The following is a 23,907-nucleotide window of genomic DNA, read 5'->3' on the forward strand; positions in this document are numbered from 1 at the left end:
TTTTATGGTACATATTTTATATAGATTTAAATTGCTGATGGTAAATATCTCAATTTTTTTTTCTAGGAAATTTTACCTGGATTGTTTTTAGGTCCATATTCTTCTGCTATGAAAAGCAAGGTATGAACTTTAGGTTAGGTTTATCAAGAGACTTTATTACCAACTCTTTTGTTGGAGTAATTTATTTTTTAATAAGAGTTTTATTTCAGGGAGTGTTCACAGATAATTTCATGTTAACAGCTTTCACTCTGGAGTACCTATCTCTTTCTAAATATTACTGGGCCAGTGATTCTCAAGTGTTCCACCACAAATCACAGCTGGGTTTTTACATTTTATTTTTCTCATGAAATCCATGTATTCAAAAGATTTACCAAAGAATGGACCTTTATTTAATGATTTGTTTTTCTTCTAAAAATATAAAGCCCCAAATAAGGATTTTTAATTAAGGAAACTTCCCTTATCAAGGGTGAGTGTGTATGTTGCTGTCTGTGTTTGCATGCACACACACACACTCATTTGGATCGAAGCAACTCCAATCTTATTTTTGTTTTTCCAGAGTTTAGAGGTCTGGATGCTCCAAGTTATAAAGTATTGCACCATGTCAAAATATCTTACTTAGTCAAACTGCAATTGATTTCTTCAGTTACACGGTTAAGAGGACAGATCTCATTTTATTATATGTAGCAATGTTGTTACTACTACCTAGAGGGGTCAGCCCTGTGAATTACAACAATCCTACTGATTCTCTTTGAAACAGAAGGTGAAACATTGCATCACAAGTACTGTCCTCCTAACTCTGCCTGTTTAGAAGTCAGTATTATGTGTATCTACCTACGGTGGGTTTTGTTAAAATGGTAGAATTATAAAGTTTCTTGATGTAGTGTGATGTGTTTGTGAGTTGGGGTGACGTGGAGCTTTTTGGAGTCATTCCTTTTGAAAGTGGAAGGCTTTTTGACAGGTGAGGCATCCAACTCATTTTGATGGCTTGGAAAGGATAGGGTAGGTAACCATAGGACTTACATGTGACTGACTTTGTAAAAGACAAACATAAAGTTATTGCCCAAATAATACAGTATTCACAAAATACTGGCCTTCAAGATGGTTTTAGATTATATTACTTGCTTTTTGTATTCCCATTATACCATCTGTCATATTAAAAGTAATATGTATTTGTATACAGATCTCAAAATCTTTTCCTCTAAATGTCACCAGGATCTTATTACACAAAGAAAAAGCTTATGTGACAAAATTTGATTATTTCCTACCCTGAGTCATCCATATTTCTTTTCATGCCATCATTCCAAAAATATGTAACAACAACAAAGCAAAAATTATAATGGACCCTGGCTGGGTGGCTCAGCTGGTTGGAGCACCATCCTGTACACCAAAAGGTTGCAGGTTTGATCCCTGGTCAGGGCACATACCTAGGTTCAGGGTTTAGTATCTGGTGGGATTTAATTCCCCGTATGGGATGCAACCAGTGGATGCCTATCTCTCTGTCTGTCTCTCTTTCTCTTCCTTCCTCTCTAAAATCACAAAACATATCCTTGGATGAGGATTAAAAAATAAAATTATAGTGGAGAAAAAGAAATGTTAGGGAGTGAACTTCTTTTCTAAGACTCACTTCAGCCTATCCTCTATTACATTCGAATATACTGTCGATAAAAAGGACAAATTAAGGCTCTTTGTGATAACTAGTAAACTATTTCTTTTGTAAAACTTTTCTGTTGCTTTAGGTATGATAATATCATAATTTGTTCTATATAATTGAATCTTTTGAGTAGTAAAAAATATTCTTTGCTATATTACATGTGGGTTCTACTTTGATAAAGTTTGCTTTTACTTATTAATGCTATCAGGGGCTTTCAAATTGTTGTTGACCGTAATTATGTGTGTTGTCTTGTAGTTCCTCATATTAATTGATATTAAAATTTCTTCATATATCATAGATCAAATATAAATAAAGGAATGAATGTTGAATTCATTTTGGAGTTGGATAAATGTGAATATGGGACATTAATTATTAATCTTATTAAATGTTTACCTCCCTTCCCCTACTCAGGATGTACTTAGGAAATATAAAGGTAATTTAACCCTGATCTCTGCTAGAATTGGAAATTTGCTGCAAAAAGTAATATTTAAAGCTTTTGAAACCATATTTTCCTAATCATCTCATGCCGCTATAACAAAATAATAATACCCATAATAAAAGACTGGATTGCTTCAACAGCAGACATTTATTTCTCACAGTCCTGGAGGCTGGGAAGCCTGAGATCAGGGTGCCAACAAGATTAGGTTTTGGTGAGTTCCCTCTAACTGGCTTGCCAAAGGCTGCCTTCTTGCTGTGTATGTTCATGTGACAGAGAGGAAACTCGGTTTCTTCCTCTTCCTGGTGTGGCTCAGTGGATTGAGCGAGGGCCTGCAAACCAAAGTATCACGGTTCGATTCCCAGTCAGGGCACATGCCTGGGTTGCAGGCCAGTTCCCAACAGGGGACTCACGAGAGGCAACCATACGTTGATATTTCTCTCCTTCTCTCCTTCCCTTCCCCTCTAAAGATAAACAAATAAAATTTTTTTTTTAAAAAAAAGATCACTAATTCCAATCATGAGGACTTCACCTTCGTGACCTCATCTAAGTCACTTACTTTGAGAGGTGTCTAAGTACTTCCCAAAAGACCCACACTTCCTAAAATCATCACCATGGAAGGTAGAGCTTCAACATATGAATTTTAGGGGAAACAAACATTCAGTCCATAACAAATATAAATCATCCTTTGACTTTTCTGATGAATTATTAGTATTACTGTTCAGGACTATTTAATGTAGAAAGTGGGAATTAAATATATAGGATTATAAGATGAAAGTATAGAAAAGTTACCCTGGCTGGTATATAGCTCAGTGGATTGAGTGCGGGCCTGCGAACCAGAGAATCAAGTTTCGATTCCCAGTCAGGGCACATGCCTGGATTTGGGGCCAGTTCCCAGCAGGGGAGGCATGAGAGGTAACTGTACATTGATATTTCTCTCCCTCTCTCCTTCCCTTCCCCTCTAAAGATAAATAAATGAAATCTTAAAAAAAGAAAGTATAGAAAACTCAAGATTATTAATTCTGATTCATTATGCCAGCATGAATTGTTCATTCATTTATTGAACAACTACTATATTATAGGCACTGTTACATGTACTTAATATGAGTCAGTGAACAAAGTCCTTGTTCTCATGAAATCTACCTTTTGATATTAAAATAACATGTCATCTATAAAATCACTGAAACCTATAATAACTTGCAGATAAAGATTTGATATTTTCTAGAGTTGTCATGTTAAATTGCTGTATAATTCAAGCCAAAAAAGCGCCACAGTATATAAGAAGATATCATTTGGAGTTGCCCTTTTTAACTTCAGTAGAATTTTGAAACCCTGAAAGGTTTAATTAGATTCTGTGAATTGTATAAATTAATTCTGCCTTATAATAGAAAAAGTGTACTGGAAGAAGCCAGAAGTAACCTAGAGATTTGGGCTCTGATATGGCTATTATTAACTAGGTCAGTGGTGTTGGACAACTGTTTGTCTTACTCCCTTTAAAGAAAAAGATGAATACCCTGGCTCGTGTAGCTCAATCGCGTGCGGGCCTGTGAAACACACGATCGCAGTTCAGTTCCCAGTCAGTGCACATGCCTGGGTTGCAGGCCAGTTCCCAGCAGGGGACTCACGAGAGGCAACCTTACATTGATGTTTCTCTCCTTCTCTCCTTCCCTTCCCCTCAAAAGATAAATAAATAAAAATTGTTTTTTTAAAAAAAGAAAAAAATGATAGTCAATATATGTAATTAATACTTACTAAATGCTTGACAAGTGCTAAAGGCACTATGCCAAACACCTTATATATTTATCATATGTAATTCTTGACAATCACTCAGTGAATAGGTAGTGTTTTCCCCACTGCACATGAGGAAACTGAGCCACAGAACTCCGGTCATTAGCAGAGCTGGGGTATAAAGCTCGGGCTCTCCTAACTCCATGCTTTTAACCACTATATAGTATTTATTGTTTTTCAAATAAATTATCTTTAAACTCCCATCAGTCTCTAAAATTATAGATGCCACCTTTTGAGGACACTTAATATATTAATCTTGAATCATTGAAATTTCTTGTTGATTACTTCGGGTATATTATTTTAAATTAGCTTTAATCTCCTTTATTTAAAGCTCAGATATGGCTGTATTAATTCTAGTGCTGAATTGTATATTTTCAAATATCTGTTATAGTAAGATGATGTTTTGTATTTTAAACTGTTTCTCTCCCTTGCCTCTTTTTTTTATAGCTACCTATACTACAGAAACATGGAATAACCCATATAATATGCATAAGACAAAATATTGAAGCAAACTTTATTAAACCAAACTTTGAACAGTTATTTAGGTAAGAATTATTGCTATGATTTATTAAAATGTTATGAACAGCAAAAATAAATTTTTCTTGAAATATTTTAAATAAGTAGTTCACGCACATAATGCAGAATTCTAAAGGTTTAAAGAATGTATACCAAAAAGTAGGTTTCCCTGTTCCTATCCCCTAGGTACTCAAGTCTCCTCATAAAGGCATTCAGTCGTTACTTATTTTTGAGTATCCTTCCAGAGTAATGTTACATATATAAGCATATTTCCTACAGATAAACATTTGCTTTTTACACTTTTGTTTTTTTGGAGATAGCTTTATGTCGTTGCTTAGATGTGTTATTCTTTTAAAGTTGCACAGTAGTCCATTGTATGGCGACAGTAAAGTTTATTGGACCATTCTCCTATCACTGGATATTTAGATTGTTTCCGGACTTGCTAATATAGCATATAGTGAGCATCCCTGTACACGTCATTTAATTCATATGTGAAAATATCAACAGGATAAATTTGTAGAAGTGGAATTGCTAGATAAGGGTATTTAAAATTTTAATAGATGTTGTAAATTGTCCTCCAGTGAGTTAGATTAATCTACATTTCCACTGTGAGGTGTATGAGAATGACTCTTTTTTTGGTATCTCTCCAAGGCAGAATTATAAAACATTAAAGATTTTTCCAAATCTCCTGGACTAAAAAATGATATTTAATGTAATTTTAATTTGCCTTTCTCATTTATCTTGCAATGAATGCTGTTGAACATGTAATGATTTTTAATGTTCTCTATTTTAACTTTACATTTAAAATTAAGAGTATGATACACATGGTACAAAAAGCTGCGTAATAAAAATAAGTCTCTTTCCTCCTCTTAACTTGGATACTCAGCTTCCCTCCTGAGAAGCAGCTACTATTAAAAGTCTTCCTTGAATGTCATGCTAGAGATATTTTTTTAAAGATTATTTATTTATTTATCTTTAGAGAGGAAGGGAAGGAGAGAGGGAGAGAAATATCAATGTATGGTTGCCTCTTGTGTGTCCCCTGCTGGGAACTGGCCTGCAACCCAGGCATGTGCCCTGACTGGGAATCGAACCGTGATACTTTGGTTCGCAGGCCCACGCTCAATCCACTGAGCTATGCCAGCCAGGGTAAGATATTTTATGTCTGTATAAAAGCATGTATGTTAAAAATATTTTAATGCTCCTTGGCTGGTGTGGTTCAGGGGATTGAGCGCGGGCCTGCGAACCAGAGGGTTGCAGGTTTGATTCCCAGTCAGGGCACATGAGAGCAGGGATGGCACGCAGGAGGCAACCACACATTGATGTTTCTCTCCCTCTCCTTTCCAACTCTATGTAAAAATAAATAAATAAAATATTTTAAATATATATTTTAATGCTCTGCTTTATTGTGTCTAAAAATGAAAGCAACTTGAATGCCCATCAGTTCAAGACACAGTAAAATACAGGGTCCGGCAGAAATAATGCCTCCTTGATTGTGGTTGGTAGGGTAATAATATGGTTGTAATAATTTATAGTTTTAATTTGAACATTTCACCTAAAATGTCACATGGTGTGCTTGAATAGGATATTGTTATGTTATAGAATTAAATGTTTATGATTTTGCAATTGATTTTGTAATAAAAAATGGGTATTATTTGTGCCTGACCCTGTATATTGTGTGAACATACAGTAGAATATTGTAACCATGAAAAAGAATGAAATATTTTTGTCTATATTGATATGAAATAACTTCTAAGATTTATTAAAAGTAAAATCAGTCTTGGCTGGGTGACTTAGTTGATGGGAGCGTTGTCCCCTATACCAAAAGGCTGCACGTTTGATTTTTAGTCAGGTTTGATACGTAGGTTGCTGGTTCGATCCTTGCTCTGGACGTGATCAATGTTTTCTTTCACATTGATGTTTCTCTGTCACACATTCTTTCTAAAATCAATTAAGCATATCCTCAGGTGAGTATTGAAAGAAAGAAAAATCAAAGTGCAGAACCATGTATACTCTCACTGTATTTAAAAATATATAAAAAGCATTAGACATATATATTCTTGTATATGTATAGAAAATTGCTGGATTAACAGACTAGAAACTTGACAGTCACTGCTTCTGAAAAGGAAAGTTCAGTGTCTAGGATAGTATAGGGACCTATTTTTCATTGAAGATACGGTTTTATAGTTTAGAACTTTTGGCTATGTGTACATATTTCTCAGTTAATAAAAACCAGTTTTAAAAGTTGAATGTCTATATTTTAAAATAAAATAAATTGCTTTTTTCCTGATTGTAAAAGAAATGCTTGTCCTTTATACATACTTTGGAAAGACCAGAATGATACCAAGAAAAATATTTAAGAAGTCATTCATAATTCCACAACCCAGAAGATAAGCTTTCGCTAACATTTTGGTGTATTTCCTTCTAATCACTTCTCTATTGTATATGTGTATTAGGTATACATGTATATAGACATATATATTATTGAAAATGAAAATATTATATTTTAAAATGGCATACTGTACATTTGATTTTAGTACCCTGAGCAGGTTCTTTATCCCTAATGGAGAACCCTTTATCCTTAGATTTAGAGTACTTATAGCTTGATAGGTCTACCAGTAGTTTCTGACATTCAAAATGACATGCAGTAAAATATTTTAGTTTGACTCTGAATTAACTTTTCCCCCACCCCCAAAGCAATGTTTTATACAACAGGTCTACCCAATCACATACTATTGTTGTTAGAATCCTTATGGTTTTTAACATTGGATTATCCTTGGATCCTGAGCTTCAGCTTCTGTCTGATAAGGCCAGAATGATCATTAAAGAATTGTAATTTTTAAAACAATACTGGCTTTAAAATTAATTTCATAACATACATAGTTGTGTTAATAAACAGGTTGTCATGAATAAGCTAGAATATGGAACTTTTTCACAAAAGAAGCCTAGCATATTAATAATATCTTATGTTTAATGTTTTCCAAAGTGCAAAATTCTAGGATAGGTGGTCTCTTGACTTTTTTACCCTACCGAAAGTTAGTTCAATCAGTGCATGTTTGACTTACGACTCCATCAGACTGCTTTTCTATTTTTATTAGCTCCTTCTCTTTCAGACTTCAGGCTTCTTCTCAATTGTCCTCTGTAGGGTTATAAGGAGGGTGGATCACAGGACCATTCAGAGAAGAATCTTCTAGTCCTAGGGAAGTGCTAGAAAGAGAAGAATAACAATAATGAACACAGGCACTTTTTGTCTTTATTTTCTAGGTCCACTCTGATTTGGACAGAGGTCTCTTCCTGCTTGTGATTTTTCTATATTAACCAGATAGATTTGTTATACTAAAATATCAGAGAAATGTTAATGTTATTTAAGGCTTTAAGTCCTGTATTTCGAGCAATACAAAATCTGTGGTTCAATTCTTGGTAATATAATACTTTGAAAGTTGTTTTGCATTTTTTTATGGTTGTCTAAGTTTTTAAAGTATTTTAATACATAAAGAGTTTTACCTGAAAGTGTGCTTATCACAAAATGTTCTATTTTCAGATATTTAGTTTTGGATATTGCAGATAATCCAGTTGAAAATATAATACGTTTTTTCCCCACGGTAGGTATCAGTATTTTAATGTCATTTAAAATTTATTTATGGCTTGACTGCTTAATTGTGGTTCTAAAACTTTTACTTTGTTATGAGTGAAAATTGTGGGATAATGTACTTTTTATAATTTTATTATTTTAAAAACCTTTTTATCTCCAAAAATTTGAGGAATCACACTTTGAATGTATTGAATTCAAATTAAATTTTAGTTCCTATATAATGTTTAAAACCTGAAATGGTTGTATTTGTAGCATTTTTTAAATTCTTAAATATAATATTTATTCATATATTCTAACAGGGAATCATTTTCAGTATATTTTGTTTCACTCTATATGTATTTTATGTTTGTTAATGCATGTGTTTTATTGTAACACATTGTCTCTGCCTTCAGACTAAAGAATTTATTGATGGGAGCTTACAAGCTGGAGGTAAATAATATTACTTAGCTAATATTTATTTTTAGGAGAATATTTTATTTAATTTATTAGTTAATATTCATTTTAAATTCAGGATATAGAAGTTGTAATTATATATAATGGGCTATTCCAAGTTTGTGTTTTCTTGACTTCTTGTTTTGTTTGATTAGCCTTTCTCAAATACCCTGTGGAACGATTTTCAAATGCTGGCTCAACTTTAAATCCCTTTAGCCTAAAAGCCTATTGTATTCTTTACGTAGTTAGTGTAAATAAATTGTAATGATTTGAATATTAATAAATATCCAAGTGTTATATATAAAGTGTTTAAGAAAATATATATTTTGATGTAGTATGGTACACGGTGTCAATATATTTTAGCTGTTGAATCAGGTCTTTTTCTATCAGAAAAACTATTTCTTATTTTTCAGGAAAAGTTCTAGTCCATGGAAATGCAGGGATCTCCAGGAGGTATGAAGTTTAAGATAATTTTTTTTCTAGCATTTAATTAATGAGTTGTGTTTTCTGGTTTTTTCTAAATTATTTTCCCACTTTTCAGTGCTGCCTTTGTTATTGCATATATTATGGAAACATTTGGAATGAAGTACAGGTAAGAAAGTATTCTGAAACCTAGCCACAATTTAAATTCTTACTAAAATGGAGCTAATGGAGATATTGGGAGCTTGAAATTAATATTCTTTTGCTTTTGTTACCTAGTTATGTTTGAATAGATAGGCCATTATACCTCATGCTTAGTCTCTTAACCTTTGTACCTTGTATACTTTATCTACCTAGGCTAAATTTTTGATTTTATGGAGCTGGTGCTATTATTTTAAGAAACCAAAGTAATTATAGTTAAATAATCTATGGAAAACTGCTTACTGCTAGGGAATTGGTTGATCTGAGTTTAAAAACTCCTAGAAACAGATGTTAATATTTTCCTTGTTTAAGAGACTAATATATTATATTTTCCTTTAATAGTAGTTGGATGAAAAATTACTTATAAATTAGTTTCTATTCATAATTTAGTATAGTCTTTCTTACCCAAAATTATCTTTTCTAAGCATATACAAAGATATGAAAGAGAGAGGAAGGGTCATGAGCTTCTCACCCCCAAATAAAACAAAACCCTGGCCAGTGTAGTGTATTTTTTTTCTTAGTATATCTTGTTGTATAAGTTAGAAGTCTTGTAATCATTGACACCTCCCTTTTTTACTCCCCATCTCCCAAACTGATCTATTACCCCAATCCTGTCTGTTTTATGTCCTAAAATATATTGGATTGACCAAAAAATTACATTTGTCTTTTTCCATAAGATGGCTTTGTTAGCATCTATTTGTCTTTATCCTCATTCAAAACAGTTATATTAGGTTGCATTGTGACAGCTGTCATATCAGCATGAATTTTTTAAAAAAACTTATCAAAATTGCCTGGCTGGTGTAGCTCAGTGGATTGAGCGTGGGCCTGCGAACCAAGGGTTCGTGGTTCAATTCCCAGTCAGGGTACATACCTAGGTTGTGGGCCAGTTCCCAGCAGGGAATGCACAAGAGGCAACCGTACATTGATGTTTCTCTCCCTCTCTCCTTTCCTTCCCTCCCCTCTCTAAAGATGAATAAATAAAATCTTACAAAAAAATAAATTTAAAAAATAAAAAATAAAAACTTATCAAAATTGGTGAATTTTTGTGTTGCCATTTTAATATTAAAGATGGAAAAATACACATTTTCAGCATATTATGCGTTATTTTTTCAAGAAAGGTAAAACACACAAAGATTTGTGCAGTGTATGGAGAAGGTGCTGCGACCAATCGAACATGTCAAAAGTGGTTTGTGAAGTTTCTTGGTATTATTGACATTTTGGCTAAATATTGACATTTTGGAAAAATAATTTTTTGCTGTGGAGCCATCTTACACATTGGAAGATGTTTAGCAGCACGCTTGATCTCTGTCCACTAGAAGCCAGTAGTGGGAGAGAGCTGACATGCTCAAAATATCCAAATCAGTAAAGTTATTGGTGAAAATGAAAAATGTGTCTTTTATTTTACAGGAAAAAAAAAAACCTGTATGGACTTTTTGGCCAACCCAATACCTGGAGTATCATTATATCTTCCTCTTCATCATTTAATCCCCCTAATCCAAGCTCCAGTTATGTCTTCCTTGGATTCTTCCATTAGGAACCTTCTTAGTAGTCTCCTGCATTCTTTGCTCCAGTCTGTTCTTTCTCCACACTGCAGTTAGAATGGTCGTTTCAAGATAAATCTGATCTGATTGTATAATCATCTTACCCTAAAAAGCTCTCAAAGGTTTCTGATCCTTAGTAATTCTTAACATGACCAATGAAACTTCAATGGCACACACTTACCAACCTCTCTGCCTTACACCAAGTTCTCCGCTACTCTCTTCTTTTGAGCTACGTTCAGCATTGGATCCACACGCCCGACACATAAGCCTCATAACAACACAGAGAAGCAGATACCTTTCTCATTCAACCAATGGTAATATTTTGAGCATGTACAATACTATGTGACAGATGCTTTACAAAGTGTTTTACACTCATTATCTCCCGTCCTCACAATAGCCCTCCAGGATAGGAATCACAATCCCATTTTATTGTAATTTGTCTGATCATGCTGTTAGTTTTTCCACTACAACTCACTACCACTCTGGAGTATAAGCTGTACGAGTATGATTTCCTACTTTAGGTAAATTTTTAGGTTTCTATTTTAGATGAATTCTGGAAAAATTAATTCATGAGCTAATAACAATTTTTTTTCTGTTTTCAGAGATGCATTTGCTTATGTTCAAGAAAGAAGATTTTGTATTAATCCTAATGCTGGATTTGTCCATCAACTCCAGGTAACTTTTCTTCCTTTGTAAGGCAGCCAGAAAGTAGGATAATTAAAATCTTATGTTTGTGGAATTTAGGTACAGAATTTAATTCATAAACACCTAAAAATTGCTATAAACTGCTTTGATTCTATTTTTAAGTTCACATTTCTATTAAAATAATTTTTTAAATTAAATTTATTGGGGTGATATTTAGGACCATATAAGTTTCAAGTGTATATTTCTATGGTACATGATCTGCATATTGCATTGTGTGCCCACTACCCACAGTCAAACCATATTCTGTCACCACATATGGGGCCCTCTTTGTCACCCACCTCTGGTAACCCCCATACTGATACCATTGTCTGTGTCTATGTGTCTATAAGTTTCAGTTTTATATCCCACATGTGGCTTTTATTTTTTTCTAATTGATTTTTTTTCACTTAGCATAACATTCCCAAGGTTCATCCATGTTGTTACAAATGGCAGTATTTCATCTTCTCTTAGGGCTAAGTCGTGTTCCGTTGTACACATGTACCACATCTTCTTTATCCAGTCTTCTATCAAAGCACCCTTTGGTTGTCTCCATGTCTTGGCCACCATGAATAATGCTGCAGTGAACATAGGGATGCATATATCTTTACAAATAGATACTTTCAAATGTTTTGGGTAGGTACCCAGGAGAGGGTTGCTGTGTTACATCGTAACTCTATAGTTAATTTTTTGAGGAACCTCCAGACTATTCCGTAGTAGCTGTACCAGTCTGCATTCCCACCAGCAGTCAATGAGGGTTCCCATTTCTCCACAATCACCCCAGCACTTTTCATTACTTGTCTTGTTGAGAATAGCCATTCTTAACAAGTGTGAGGTGGTATCTCATTTTGATTTACATTTCTCTCATAGCTAGTGAAGTTGAACATCTTTTTCTATGTCTGTTAGCCATTTTATGTTTTCTCGGGAGAGGTGTCTGTTCAGCTCCTCTGCTCATTCTTTAATTGGATTGCTTGTTTGGTGTTGTGTTGTTTGCAAATATCTCCCGTTTGGCTGGTTGCCTTTTTGTTTTCATGTTGGGTTTTTTTGTTGTTGTTTTTTGTTTTGTTTTGTTTTATTTTTGCTATACAGAAACATTTTAGTTTGATATAGTCTCATTCATTTATTTTTGCCTTTACTTCCCTTGCCTTTGGGGTCAAATTCACAAAATGTTCTCTGTAACCAAGGTTCATAAGTTTAGTAGCTATGTTTTCTTCTGTGTAATTTATTATTTCAGATCTCATATTTAGGTCTTTGATCCGATTTGAATTCATTTTTGGACATGGGTACAAACTATAATCTAGTTTCATCCTTTTGCATGCGGCTTTCCAGTTTTCCCAGCACCATTTATTAAAGAGGCTTTCTTTCCTCCATTGTGTGTTTTTGGCTCCTTCATCAAAAATTATTTGCCCATATGCATGCAGTTTTATTTCTGGATTTTCAATTCTGTTCCTTTGGTCTGTGTGTCTGTTTTTCTGAGAATACCATGTTGTTTTGATTATCTTAACTATGTAGTGTAATTCAAAGTCTGATAGTGTAATACCTCCAGCTTTGTTCTTTTTTTTCTCAGAATCACTTTGACTATTAGGGGTCTTCTGTGGTTTCATAAAACCTGATGATTTTGTTTTCTTCTTTAAAAAATATATTTTATTGAGTTGCTCTTACAGTTGTCCCATCTCTCCCCTTTGTTCTCTTCCACCCTGCACACCCCCTCTCACCCATGTTCCCCCCCTTTAGTTCATGTCCATGTGTCGTAAGTTCTTTAGCTTCTACATTTCCCACGCTACTCTTGCCTGCCCCCTATTTTCTACCTACCGTCTATGCTACTTATTCCCTGTACCTTCTCCCCCTCTCTCCTCCTCCCACTCCCTTGTTGCTAACCTTCCATTTGATCTCCATTTCTGTGGTTCTGTTTCTGTTCTGGTTGTTTGCTTAGTTTGATTTTGTTTTTGTTTGTTAATAATTGTGAGTTTGCTGTAATTTTAGTATACATGTTTTTTTCTTCTTTTTCTTAGATAAGTCCCTTTAACATTTCATATAATAAGGGCTTGGTGGTGATGAACTCCTTGAATTTGAACTTATCTAAGAAGCACTTTATCTTCCCTTCCATTCTGTATGAAAGCTTTTCTGGATAGAACAATCTTGGATGTAGGTCCTTGCCTTTCATGACTTGAAATACTTCTTTCCATCCCCTTCTTGCTTACAAGGTTTCTTTTGAAAAATCAGCTGACAGTCTGATGGGCACTCCTTTGTAGGTGCCTTGTCTCTTTTTCTCTTGCTGCTTCTAGGATTCTCTCCTTATCTTTAATCTTGATGTATCTTGTAATTATGATGTGTCTTGGTGTGTGCTTCCTTGGGGTCAACTTCTTTGGGACTCTCTCAGCTTCCTAGACTTGCAAGTCTATTTCTTTTGCCAGATTGGGGAAGCTTTCCTGCATTATTTTTTCAGAGAGGTTTTTGATTTCTTGCTCTTCCTCTTCTTCTGGTATCCCTGTGATTTGGATGTTGGAACGTTTAAAGTTGTCCCAGAGGTTCCTAAGGCTTTCTTCATTTTTTAAAACTCTTGTGTGTTTATTCTGTTCTGGTTGAGTGGGTTTTTTTTTTTTAAGATTTTATTTAATTTTAAAGAGAGGAAGGGAAGGAGAAAGAGAGGGAGAAAAACATCAATGTGTGAGAGAAACATCACTTGGTTGCCTCTCACATGCTCTCAACTGGGGACCTGGCCCACAACCCAGGCATGTGCCCTGACGGGGAATCAAACTGGCAACCTTTCTGTTTGCGCCAGCACACAATCCACTAAGCCACACCAGCTAGGGCTGAATGTTTATTTTTTTTCCTTTTGTCCCAAATCGTTGGTTTGATTCCCAGTTTTCTTCCCTTCACTGTTGGCTCCCTGTATATTCTTCTTTGACTTTGTATAGTCTCACTTCTTCATTTTGTGGCCTTAATCATTTCTGTGAGCATCTTGATGACCTGTGTTTTGAATTCTGCATTTTATAGGTTGGCTGTCTCCTCATTGTTTATTTCTTTTTCTGGAGTTTTGATCTGTTCTTTCACTTGGGCCATATTTCTTTCTCTTGGCGCGCTTGTTGTTTTAAGTGGGGGAGCCTTAGGTATTTGCCAGGGTGGGGCAACCCGCTTTACCACATTGTTGTGCTGTATGTGAGGGGAGGGGCCTGAGAGGGAACAGTGCTACTTACTAGGCTCTCAGCAGGCTTTTAGTCACTTCCCCCACTACCCACAAATGAATTGGCCCTGTTGGTGCTGATTCCCCAGGTGGGTGAGTTTGTACGTTTTAGGATCCTGTGAGCCCCTCCAGTGCAGTCTTCTGTGAGCCTGGGAGTTTCTCCCGCCACCACGATCTCCAGAGGTTTTGAGGCTGTTTCCCATGCTGGAACCCTGGGTTGTGCAGTTTGTCTTGCTCCCCAGTTGTTTCTCCTGGATTATCCACACACAAATGTGGGACTGTCCAGTCTAGCAGCCTCTGCCTTGCTGCACGTCCTCTCTGCCCCAGTTTCCCATCTCCACGCCTCCTACCAGTCTGGATTAATGTTTCTTCTTTAACTCCTTGGTTGTCAGACATTTATACAATTTGATTTTCTGGCAGTTCTGGGTTTTTTTTTTAATTGGTTGTTTTCCTTCTTTTGGTTGTGCAAGGAAATGAACTATATCCTCCTATTCCTCCCTTTTGGCCAGAAACCTTGCAAAATATTTTTCTATGTATGTTACATATATAAGAATTTTATATGACCAGTTCCTTATACATGGGCCTTTAGATTGTTTCTAGCCTTTCATCATTACAAACAATTTTGGAAAAAAAAGTGGGTACATTTCTGTTTACATGTGTGACTATATCTGTAAGATTGTTACAAAACCCCACCAGTGCTATTATGCAACAGCTGTGGGGTTCAGTTGCCCACCGCCAAGAAGCATGACTCCTAATACAAGACTGGTGGAAAGGAAAGGGTTGTTTAAAGGTTATACAGATTTAGAATAGCAGATTTTTGCTGTTAAGACCCACTCCCTTTAAATCCACCCCAAAACACATAGTCCTTTCTCCCTTTGCCAAGCCAGGCCGTTTCCAGAATATATCAGTCAGAGGTACTATCTTTCAGAAAAGCAGAAGTCTGAAGATCAGCATTCCTGGTCACATTTCAGCTCCAAGCATCCTTCACAAATCTGGGGTGGGTAGGCAAGTCCCTGTGGCTCCCTCAGCTCTGCTGCCATCTTCTCCAGGCAGGCCATCCTGGCCGTCTCCCTGACTCCCAGTGGACCTCCTCTCCTATCCTCAACTGTATGACTTATCTTCTTTCAGCCCACCCTCATTTGAATGCTGTGCCCGGCACTTCCTGTGTGACCTCATATCCGGGCCCTCCTGTGATGTGTTACTGTCCATCATTTTTGCCAGTTGCCTCGTATCTTTTACCTTCTTTTGGCTGCCATCTTTAGTCAGGGCAGGAATTCCCAGTGACCCACACGGACATCCAGGGTGGGCATCTGTCCCCTCCTTCTCACACAGGCACTGTGTCAGCTCCCCCTGGCTGTATCATGAGTCCCTGAGTGTTTTCACAGTCAGGTAAACAATTTGTTCTTGGTGGCAGCCTTGTTCCATTCAGGAAGACATGGCTATTAACTAGCAATTGTTATGCACTATATCCTAAACATGGTATCATTCACTCCTTCCTTCCCCCAATCAAGGATTGTAGGGGATACGCTCTGCACCCTGTTACAAGATAACTGATCAAAGTAGAATTGCTGGGTTAGAGGGCATTTGAAATGTGATGGTGTCAAATTGACTCTAAAATGACTGACATAATGTAATCTAATACCACCAAGAAACAAGGAGGACCCGTTTGGCCATACCATGATCAATACCGCTAGTCAGAGTATTTTAGCAAACTTTGGTTATTGTGATAATGTCTGTAAAAGTAGCAACTCCTTATGGTTTGCCCATTTTCCATAGAGGTTGTAGGGCTTTCACTCATTGGTTTATAAGAGGTCTTTGCATATTAAGGAATTCTATCTTTAGCCAGCTGATTTGAAATGTCTTTTTTTTTTTATTCATAGCAAATTCTGATCTGTACTTGGTGTATTTCTGGACTTTGTATTCTGTTCCCTTGATCCTGCTTATTTGCTGTACCTGTATTGATTTTAAACACTATAATATATAAATATGTATGGCATTTCTCAAGATTCTCACATTGTTCTTTCTAGAATTTTCTTGGCAGGTTCTTACATTTATATCTTAGTATTACCTGTACCGGAAGAAGTCCTATAGTTGTTTCTAATAATACTCTCTCTACATTAACAGTTCAGAAAGAAATGGCCTCTTTAAATTTTTATTCTTCCACTTTATGTTTGAGTTATTCAAATCACCTCCATATTCACTAGTGTTTTATAGTTTTCTGTACAAAGTATTTGCATTTCTTATGAAATTTATTCCTAGGTATTTTTTGTTCCCATTAGAAATAAAACTTTATTTTTCTAATACATTTTCTAATTGGTTATTTGTATATAGGAAAGCTGCTGGTTTTTATTAAGTTTTCTGTTGGTAACCTTATTATTAAACTCTTACTGATTCTAAAAAATTTTCTAGTTGATTGTCTTTCATCTCATCTTCAAATTATGTTTACTTTGCCACTTTTCTCATTGTTTTCTGACTGCTGTCTCAGTGAATTTTCATTTTGTCAGAACAGCGATAAGTAAGAATGGTGAAATATCGTACTTAACCTTGTCGTAGTGCCCCACCCATACTGACTCGTAGAGTTCAGTGTGTGATGCCTTAGTGGGCGCTTTTGGCCTGCCTTACAGTCTCAACAGTAAATGTGAAATTATGAGGTAAGAATTTTAAGCCTGCATTTCTCTTAGAACAATATGGTACCAGATTTTTCAATATAAACTAAGAATACCAGTAATGTACACATCAACCACTGTTTTGGGTATCTAGGATTTTAAATGTATATTGAAATTAAGATTATTTTTGTAGGAATATGAAGCCATCTACCTAGCAAAATTAACAATACAGATGATGTCACCACTCCACATAGAAAGGTCGTTATCCGTTCATCCTGGTACCACAGGTAAGGATTTTTTCATTTTTGAGAAGGTTGTAGGGGGAAAGATAATAGTATGAAAGGCAGAAAAGAAGCCTATTTTGCTTGTTACAAGTTACACTGAACAATTTAAATTGTTTAGAAAACTTTGAATAGACTATTGAATTAAAACAAGATAATTTCACGTTTCAATTTTATAATGAATAAATGTGTGTTATCTGCTGTGTGCACACCACTACCAATTTAATGGATGTATGCTGGTTGGAAGATCAGATTTCTACTTGGTTTCGTTTTAAGTCTGTAAGTAGTATAAATGTGTTGCTACTTAGACTAAAATAGCAAGAGTCTGAAAAAGGGTGATCTTTTAAGAATAAATGGTGGTTAATAAATGAAAGTATGTTTCAAGTGAGTGTGACTGATGTCAGCTAACCTTGGTTTTTCTCTTGCCATAGATATTTCCATCTTTCTCCCTTCCCTATTTCAGAGCCCCCTCCCCCATTTTCAAAATTAATGATGGAAACACAGTCACAAAACCTTCCTTCTCCAAGATCTTGTTTCCTTTATTTGCTCTGTTCGTTTTACTCTGCTAGAGCACTCACAGCATTCATTTGTGGCTTTTCTCTCCCAAAGTTCATTTTATTCTTATTGGAACCAACCACCTTACACGATAGGAAGGAAGTGTACATATCTACATTGTGTTGGGCTTGGAAATTGAGCGCTTGTGACCTGAACAAGTCCAGCACTATATTGCACAGCCTGTGGTGATAATGTTGTATATTCACCCCTCAGGTACAACTTCCTAGTTGTCGTTAACTTTTTTCTTAAATTGTATTGATTTTTAGACAGAGCAAACATTATGTGTTCCACCTACTTACGCATTCATGGGTTGATTTTGTATGTGTCCTGACCCAGAATCAAACCCACAGTCTTGACATAATGGGGACAGCGCTCTAACCAACTGAGCTACCTGGCCAGCCAAGGCCATTAACTCTTCTTTCTCTTGCCGCCTCCATCTGGTTCTTTCCAAATCGGCCAGGGTCTGTTTCCTCGGTGCCTTTAAAGTTCATTCCCTCTTTTACAGTACCCCTAGTCTCAGTTTAGTTCAGTCCCATTTTGGCCTCCTGTCCAGACTTTTTATTTAGTCTGTTCTGAACATTGTGGCCAGAATTATTTTCACTAGAGATAGTTCTGATTGTCATGTTTTTCCTGTACAAAAGCCTTTGTTGGGTTCATTCTTGCAGAGGAAAAACACAGGTAGTGTCATAGGTACTAATCAAAGGCTCTTCTGATCTTTTCTGGTGTCCCTCACTGTTCCTCTTTATATACGCACTCCATGATGGTTTCCTGTCTGTTTACTTCCAAGAAAGCATCACATTCAGTCTATTTTAACTTAGTTCAGGTGTCATCTCCTTCAGAAGACACAATGATTAACTTACTCTTCCTCCAATCCTGTCATGCAAAACTCCTTTATCTGTACCCCTCACTTTCTGTCTTGCATTAATTAGTTCTGTCTTACCTCCCTAAATAGAAGCCAAGTGCAGCACCTCATCTGAAACTCAGTTACAGCAGTGGTATTAGCCTTTTATGGCTAGCATATTTTAATCTTTACCTCATTGTCTTAATTTATATTTCTATCCTTGTTTGATTATAGTGAGACATTAGTTTCAAGTTGGAATCTGCCCTCTGAGTGAACATTATTATGATTTAGCACAACCATTAGAATGTATATTTAAGGCCATGCCATTGTTACCCATGTAATATAGCATCCCGCTTTACCAGTTACTGTCCCTCCGTTGAGATTCAGATTTTTTGGTTATACCTTTTGGGCATGCAGGGACAGCTTTGACTGTATGTGGGAAATTGGTGTACTAGCAGACTCTGATGTGAAGAGTAGCTTAAAGAAAACCTCTTCTTTATCAGTTGCGTGCCATCCTTTTTCCCAACTCTAGTCTTGTTGGTCATAAAAATCACAGCTTCAATGGAAAAATATTTTCAGCAGCATCTACAAAAGCAAAGATAATTATATCTACAAAATAAAGTCATAGACATAAAATTGATTTCTTAATTTTATGTCATAAGTCACATGATTATGGTGCCTAAAAAATAAAAATTTGATAACCACTTGTTTGTGTACCATTATCTCTAATACTTCTATTTTCAAACTACTTAAAAAATTTGTTTTTATCATTTATAATGCCTAAGTCAATCTTAATTCTCAAGAGGAAAATGTATTCTGTTAGGAAGATACAAAGTTACTTGGGTAATTCATAACAAGAGAATTTACCAAAGTTTGCTGAAAGTGTAGTCATGGAATTTTCATAGTACATATGCATGGCAACACTTCATTAAAAATGCAACTTTTATTAGGTGTAACATTCTAATAAATGAACTCATTTAAGTTCCCATTGTGTTATGTTCATGCAAAAATTTTAGGCAGTTTGAAGAGAACACATGAAGAGGAAGATGATTTTGGAAGCATGCAAGTTGCTACTGCACAGAATGGCTGAATCAAGAGCAATGTTATAGAAGATGTGAATTTCTTTTTGGGAAGGAAAAAACACTAGAGACCATAATAATGTAAAATGGTAAAAACACAAGTAGTTTCTTTTCAATTGTATGTTGCTTCCAGATGTGTTTTTTTACAATTGGTTAAGCAACATTTTAAGATGTTGGATTTCTGCAATAGATGGCACTGATGGTTTCACTCCTTTTCTCTTTTTTTTTTTTAACATTTTACAATTTTGTTATAAACAAAGAATTTTGGACTTGCAAAGAGGTATTATTGCAATAATGCACTTTTCATACTTGAAATTTATTTGTATGATATAGTTATTACTTTAAACAAAATGCAAGTTAGGGGATTTGTTTATAAAATCTGGGTAATTTATAACAAAAGAATTTCCTAAAGTTTGCTAAAAATTCATTGTGTTCTATATATTACATTTAAAAAATAATTTTACAGTTCAATTTTATGATGGAGCCTCTTACAGAAACATTAACAAATGCAGGAATCTTGCACACTTCTGTCTTAGTATAATTAAATAACTCTTTTTTTAAAAAAACTTCTTGATTATTACTAATCTTTAAATCATGACATTAGCCAACTACTTAATGATCCAAGTATTGCTTCCTTTCCTATTACCTTCCTAATTTGTTTAGTCTATAGAAAACGTTTAATGAACAAAAGATTTTTGCATTTCTCAAAAGCCAAATGTTTGTTCTTTTTAGAGTTGCTTAGCTCGTTTTTCTTTGTCCGAAATGGTTCTAAATAGGATATAATAAACCAATGTAGCAGTATTTTTTTCCTAAATGAAGCCCAAAAAAGAAAAGTGCCTTGCATCATTTAAAAAAAAAACTAAAAATAAATCCTCATGACCTCTAAATTAGTATGTAGAACAATGAAAAATCTTAACATTATTCTGTAATTTTTTTCACCATAATTTTAACTGAAAATCTGAGGCTTGAAGAAACCTCAGTAAATAATTTGGAAATATTTACTCCTTATTTTATATTGTCCTAATGATTCTTTGAGGTTGTTCTGGCTCGGACAGAAGCTTTTCTTTGAAGATTCATTTCTTGGGGAAATTGATTTGTGGGAGACTTTAGTGTATTTTAAATTAGTGTTTTAATCAGTTCTTTACATTGAGTTAATCCAAAGTCATTTTATAGATCCTGGTTTTCCCTATTTTTATTTATAGATTATTCTAAGAAAAACATTGCTATTTTAAGTATGTTGTGAGGGAGGAGAGGAGTGTTTTAGCTCTTTATAGTTGATAATTTAAGTTAGCACAAACAAAACGCCTTTCTGACTTTTATCAGTCCTCTCTCGAGGTGCTTTATTTCCATCTGTTCCCTTGGTACCAGTAGGTACTATGCAAGGTAACATTACACCAAGTTACTTGCTTGGCTTTCCTCCCTAAAATGTAATAATATAGTAAAAGCTTCTTTTATCCAGCATAGCAGGAGAGTAGAAATGAATTAAAATTGCTTTGTTAATTAAGAGTTAATTCCTGTTGACCCAGGTGGTATTTCTCTTCTCATTTCCCTTCCCTTTCTCTATTTTACCTGAAAACAACCTATAGTTAATTCCATGTGGTCTTGTATTCTGTTGTGTGATTAGGTCATTTGGTGTGGTAGAGTCAAGATTTTCACTGAGTGTTCAGAAATTCCAGTTGGTAAAGTGCCAGGTAACACAGCTTTCCTGTAAATAGAGCATTATTGGATAAGTCAGCAAAGATCTCTCTTGTAATCTATAATATATGATGCTTCATTCAGCAGAAACTCTGCTCAAAAGAATCTTCATAGTAGTACATTTCAGTTTTAAAAATTAGGTGAAGATTTTTTAAATTAGTTTGAGTACACATGACTCTAGTAGTTGGGCCAAAAAGTACACATTTGGTTGTTTTAATTTATAGTTGGTAATTTTCCACTTTTCCTGACCAGTGTAATTTTTATGGAGTCACGAAAGTGCCTGCCCAGCACTGTACATTGAAGACCATTTCTCACAAATACTAGGAAAAGGGACTGTCATGTGGACAAAACATGTTGTTTATTCTCATATAAGAACATTGCAAATATGTTTTGTCTTGGATCCATTCTTCCACCTAATGTTCAACTAGTTCTTCCTATTTTTCCAGTTGGTTCCATTTCTATAATTCCTTTATTTCCATTGATGTGTTATGATAGTTAATTACATTTAGCCAATCATGATTTATTTTCTAGAATATTTGAATAATGTATAAGTGATGTAGTACCAAATTTTAAACATTAAATATATAATCTGGGCACAGAATTCAGTGACCCTAAATACATTAAAACATAGGACAGCTTTTATTGTCCATTTTGAAAGTGTGAAGCGTAAATATTGAAAACATTCAAACTGGAATGGCAGTCTTACCTTTTAATTTCAGTTAACTGGTTCATATTTTTTTTACCTAGTAGATGTTTAATAGCAGTTACTTTTGTTTTTATCTACTTCATGGTGGAAATGTTAAATTGTTATAGTTCTTGCTATGAATGCTCAACCACTTAACTTTTAGAGCAGAATATATGTTTTGGGGTGATTTTGTGCTTCACCTGAATTTAGATGTTCAGAAAATGTTAAGCATGTCCTTTTTAGAAAATACAGGGTTTCTAACTGTCTTATTACCATGGTAATTCAAGTAAATTAGAAGTATTTAACTGCATTCTTGAATTATAAAGTTGGGATGTGTATATATGCATATATGCATATATCAGGATCTTAACTTGATGTAAAGTAAATGAGCAGTTACCTGGTAGACTTTTTTTTTAATAACTGGCTTAGCCCACACTTCCACAACAAAGCTTCACTTTAGTATTTACTTTATTGTTGTCCATTCAACAATGCTCCAAAAAAGGAAATGTTAAGAAATAGCTGAGAATTACTAAAAGATTTTATTTTATTTTTTGTTTAAAAACTATGTTTCTAGGTCTTTGAATGCTGGATTTTTCTTTCTTTCTTTTTCTTTTTTTTGTCTTACCCATCCATGGCAGCTAAAAAAAATCACTCAAAATATTCAGGTTTACATGTTAGCTCTCTTTTTAGGGAGTCGCCATACCTCACAGTTCGAAGTGTATTCTATAGATCAGTAACATCATACTGACATGTAATTGCAATTTACTATGCAGCAAAAATTCAAGAAAAATAATCTACAGTGTCTACTTACCTTTGTATAGGCAATTGATTGTGTTACTCTGCTTTCAACATTTGTACTTAGATAAAATGCTTATTATGTATGTATAGGAATGTCACAGTGCGAGATGCTGCTAGCCCAGACACAAAGTATTAAAATTATTTTGTGAAGATTGGTGGTTGTATTAAAGCTGTTGTGCCATTATACCTCAAAATGATTGAGAAGATTGTTTATACTGCTTATGCCTCAGAACTTCATTACTTGGATTGTTGGCTTCTAGGTGGAAGGAATTTAGTTTTATTCCCACACATTAAGAAGGGTAAATGAACATTGGAAATTGATAGGCACTTAAAGAGTATCTTCCAAACACTATGGTCAGTCACACACACACTCACTCACTCACTCACTCACTCACTCTGGTCAGTAGTTCCCGCAAGGCCAAAATATTAGCTCAAGTATAATTTTTGGGATTAGTTGATCAAGTTTAGAGTTGGAAGTAAAGAATTTCATGCCTGATGGAAATGGGAGGTAACCCATTACAAAATACAAGAAGTATTTTTTAAATAGGCTAGAAACTGTTCTCCCCTGTTAGCCCACCTACATACTATTCTTCATCAAATCAAAGGTGCCATTACTACACCATTATTTCAGATACCACTAAAAGGCAAAATATTACTGAATAAACCATGACAAACCCTTGATCATAAAATGCACCCACAGTTCAAAATTTTACACTAACTGCCACTAAATGGCAGTTAGTGTAAAAAAATGGACATCTTAGAATTAATGAAATGGAAATATATACAATATATGGGGCACAGTAAAAATAACAACTGCCATTTCATTATATAGAGCCTTTTCAAAAGCAAGCAATGCTCGTTTGTGAATATATTTAAATGACATATTTTTGTAGGTTTTTTTGTGCTCAAGTTTACTCACAATAAGGCT

At 34.9% G+C, this 23,907-nt stretch overlaps 1 protein-coding gene across 2 annotated transcripts in view; it reads left to right on the forward strand.

Annotated features, from left to right (window-relative positions):
• STYX (serine/threonine/tyrosine interacting protein) overlaps positions 1 to 23,165 on the forward strand; it is a 42,499-nt gene extending 19,334 nt beyond the window's left edge. Inside the window, exons 3-11 of one of the 2 annotated variants that reach the window (XM_037054317.1) lie at positions 67 to 120; positions 4,323 to 4,420; positions 7,930 to 7,990; positions 8,373 to 8,409; positions 8,826 to 8,865; positions 8,954 to 9,004; positions 11,177 to 11,249; positions 17,239 to 17,332; positions 19,739 to 23,165. In XM_037054317.1, the coding sequence (XP_036910212.1) occupies positions 67 to 120; positions 4,323 to 4,420; positions 7,930 to 7,990; positions 8,373 to 8,409; positions 8,826 to 8,865; positions 8,954 to 9,004; positions 11,177 to 11,249; positions 17,239 to 17,332; positions 19,739 to 19,812 (582 nt within the window). In that variant the 3' untranslated portion in view covers positions 19,813 to 23,165. The remainder of the gene's footprint in view (positions 1 to 66; positions 121 to 4,322; positions 4,421 to 7,929; positions 7,991 to 8,372; positions 8,410 to 8,825; positions 8,866 to 8,953; positions 9,005 to 11,176; positions 11,250 to 17,238; positions 17,333 to 19,738) is intronic. The other variant, XM_037054318.1, reaches the window with a different exon arrangement.
• The last annotated feature ends 742 nt before the right edge of the window (positions 23,166 to 23,907 follow it).

This window comes from Sturnira hondurensis, unplaced genomic scaffold, assembly GCF_014824575.4.
Source record: "Sturnira hondurensis isolate 20B ecotype Veracruz unplaced genomic scaffold, ASM1482457v3 Scaffold0008196, whole genome shotgun sequence".
In the NCBI taxonomy this organism is placed as follows: Eukaryota; Metazoa; Chordata; class Mammalia; order Chiroptera; family Phyllostomidae; genus Sturnira; species Sturnira hondurensis.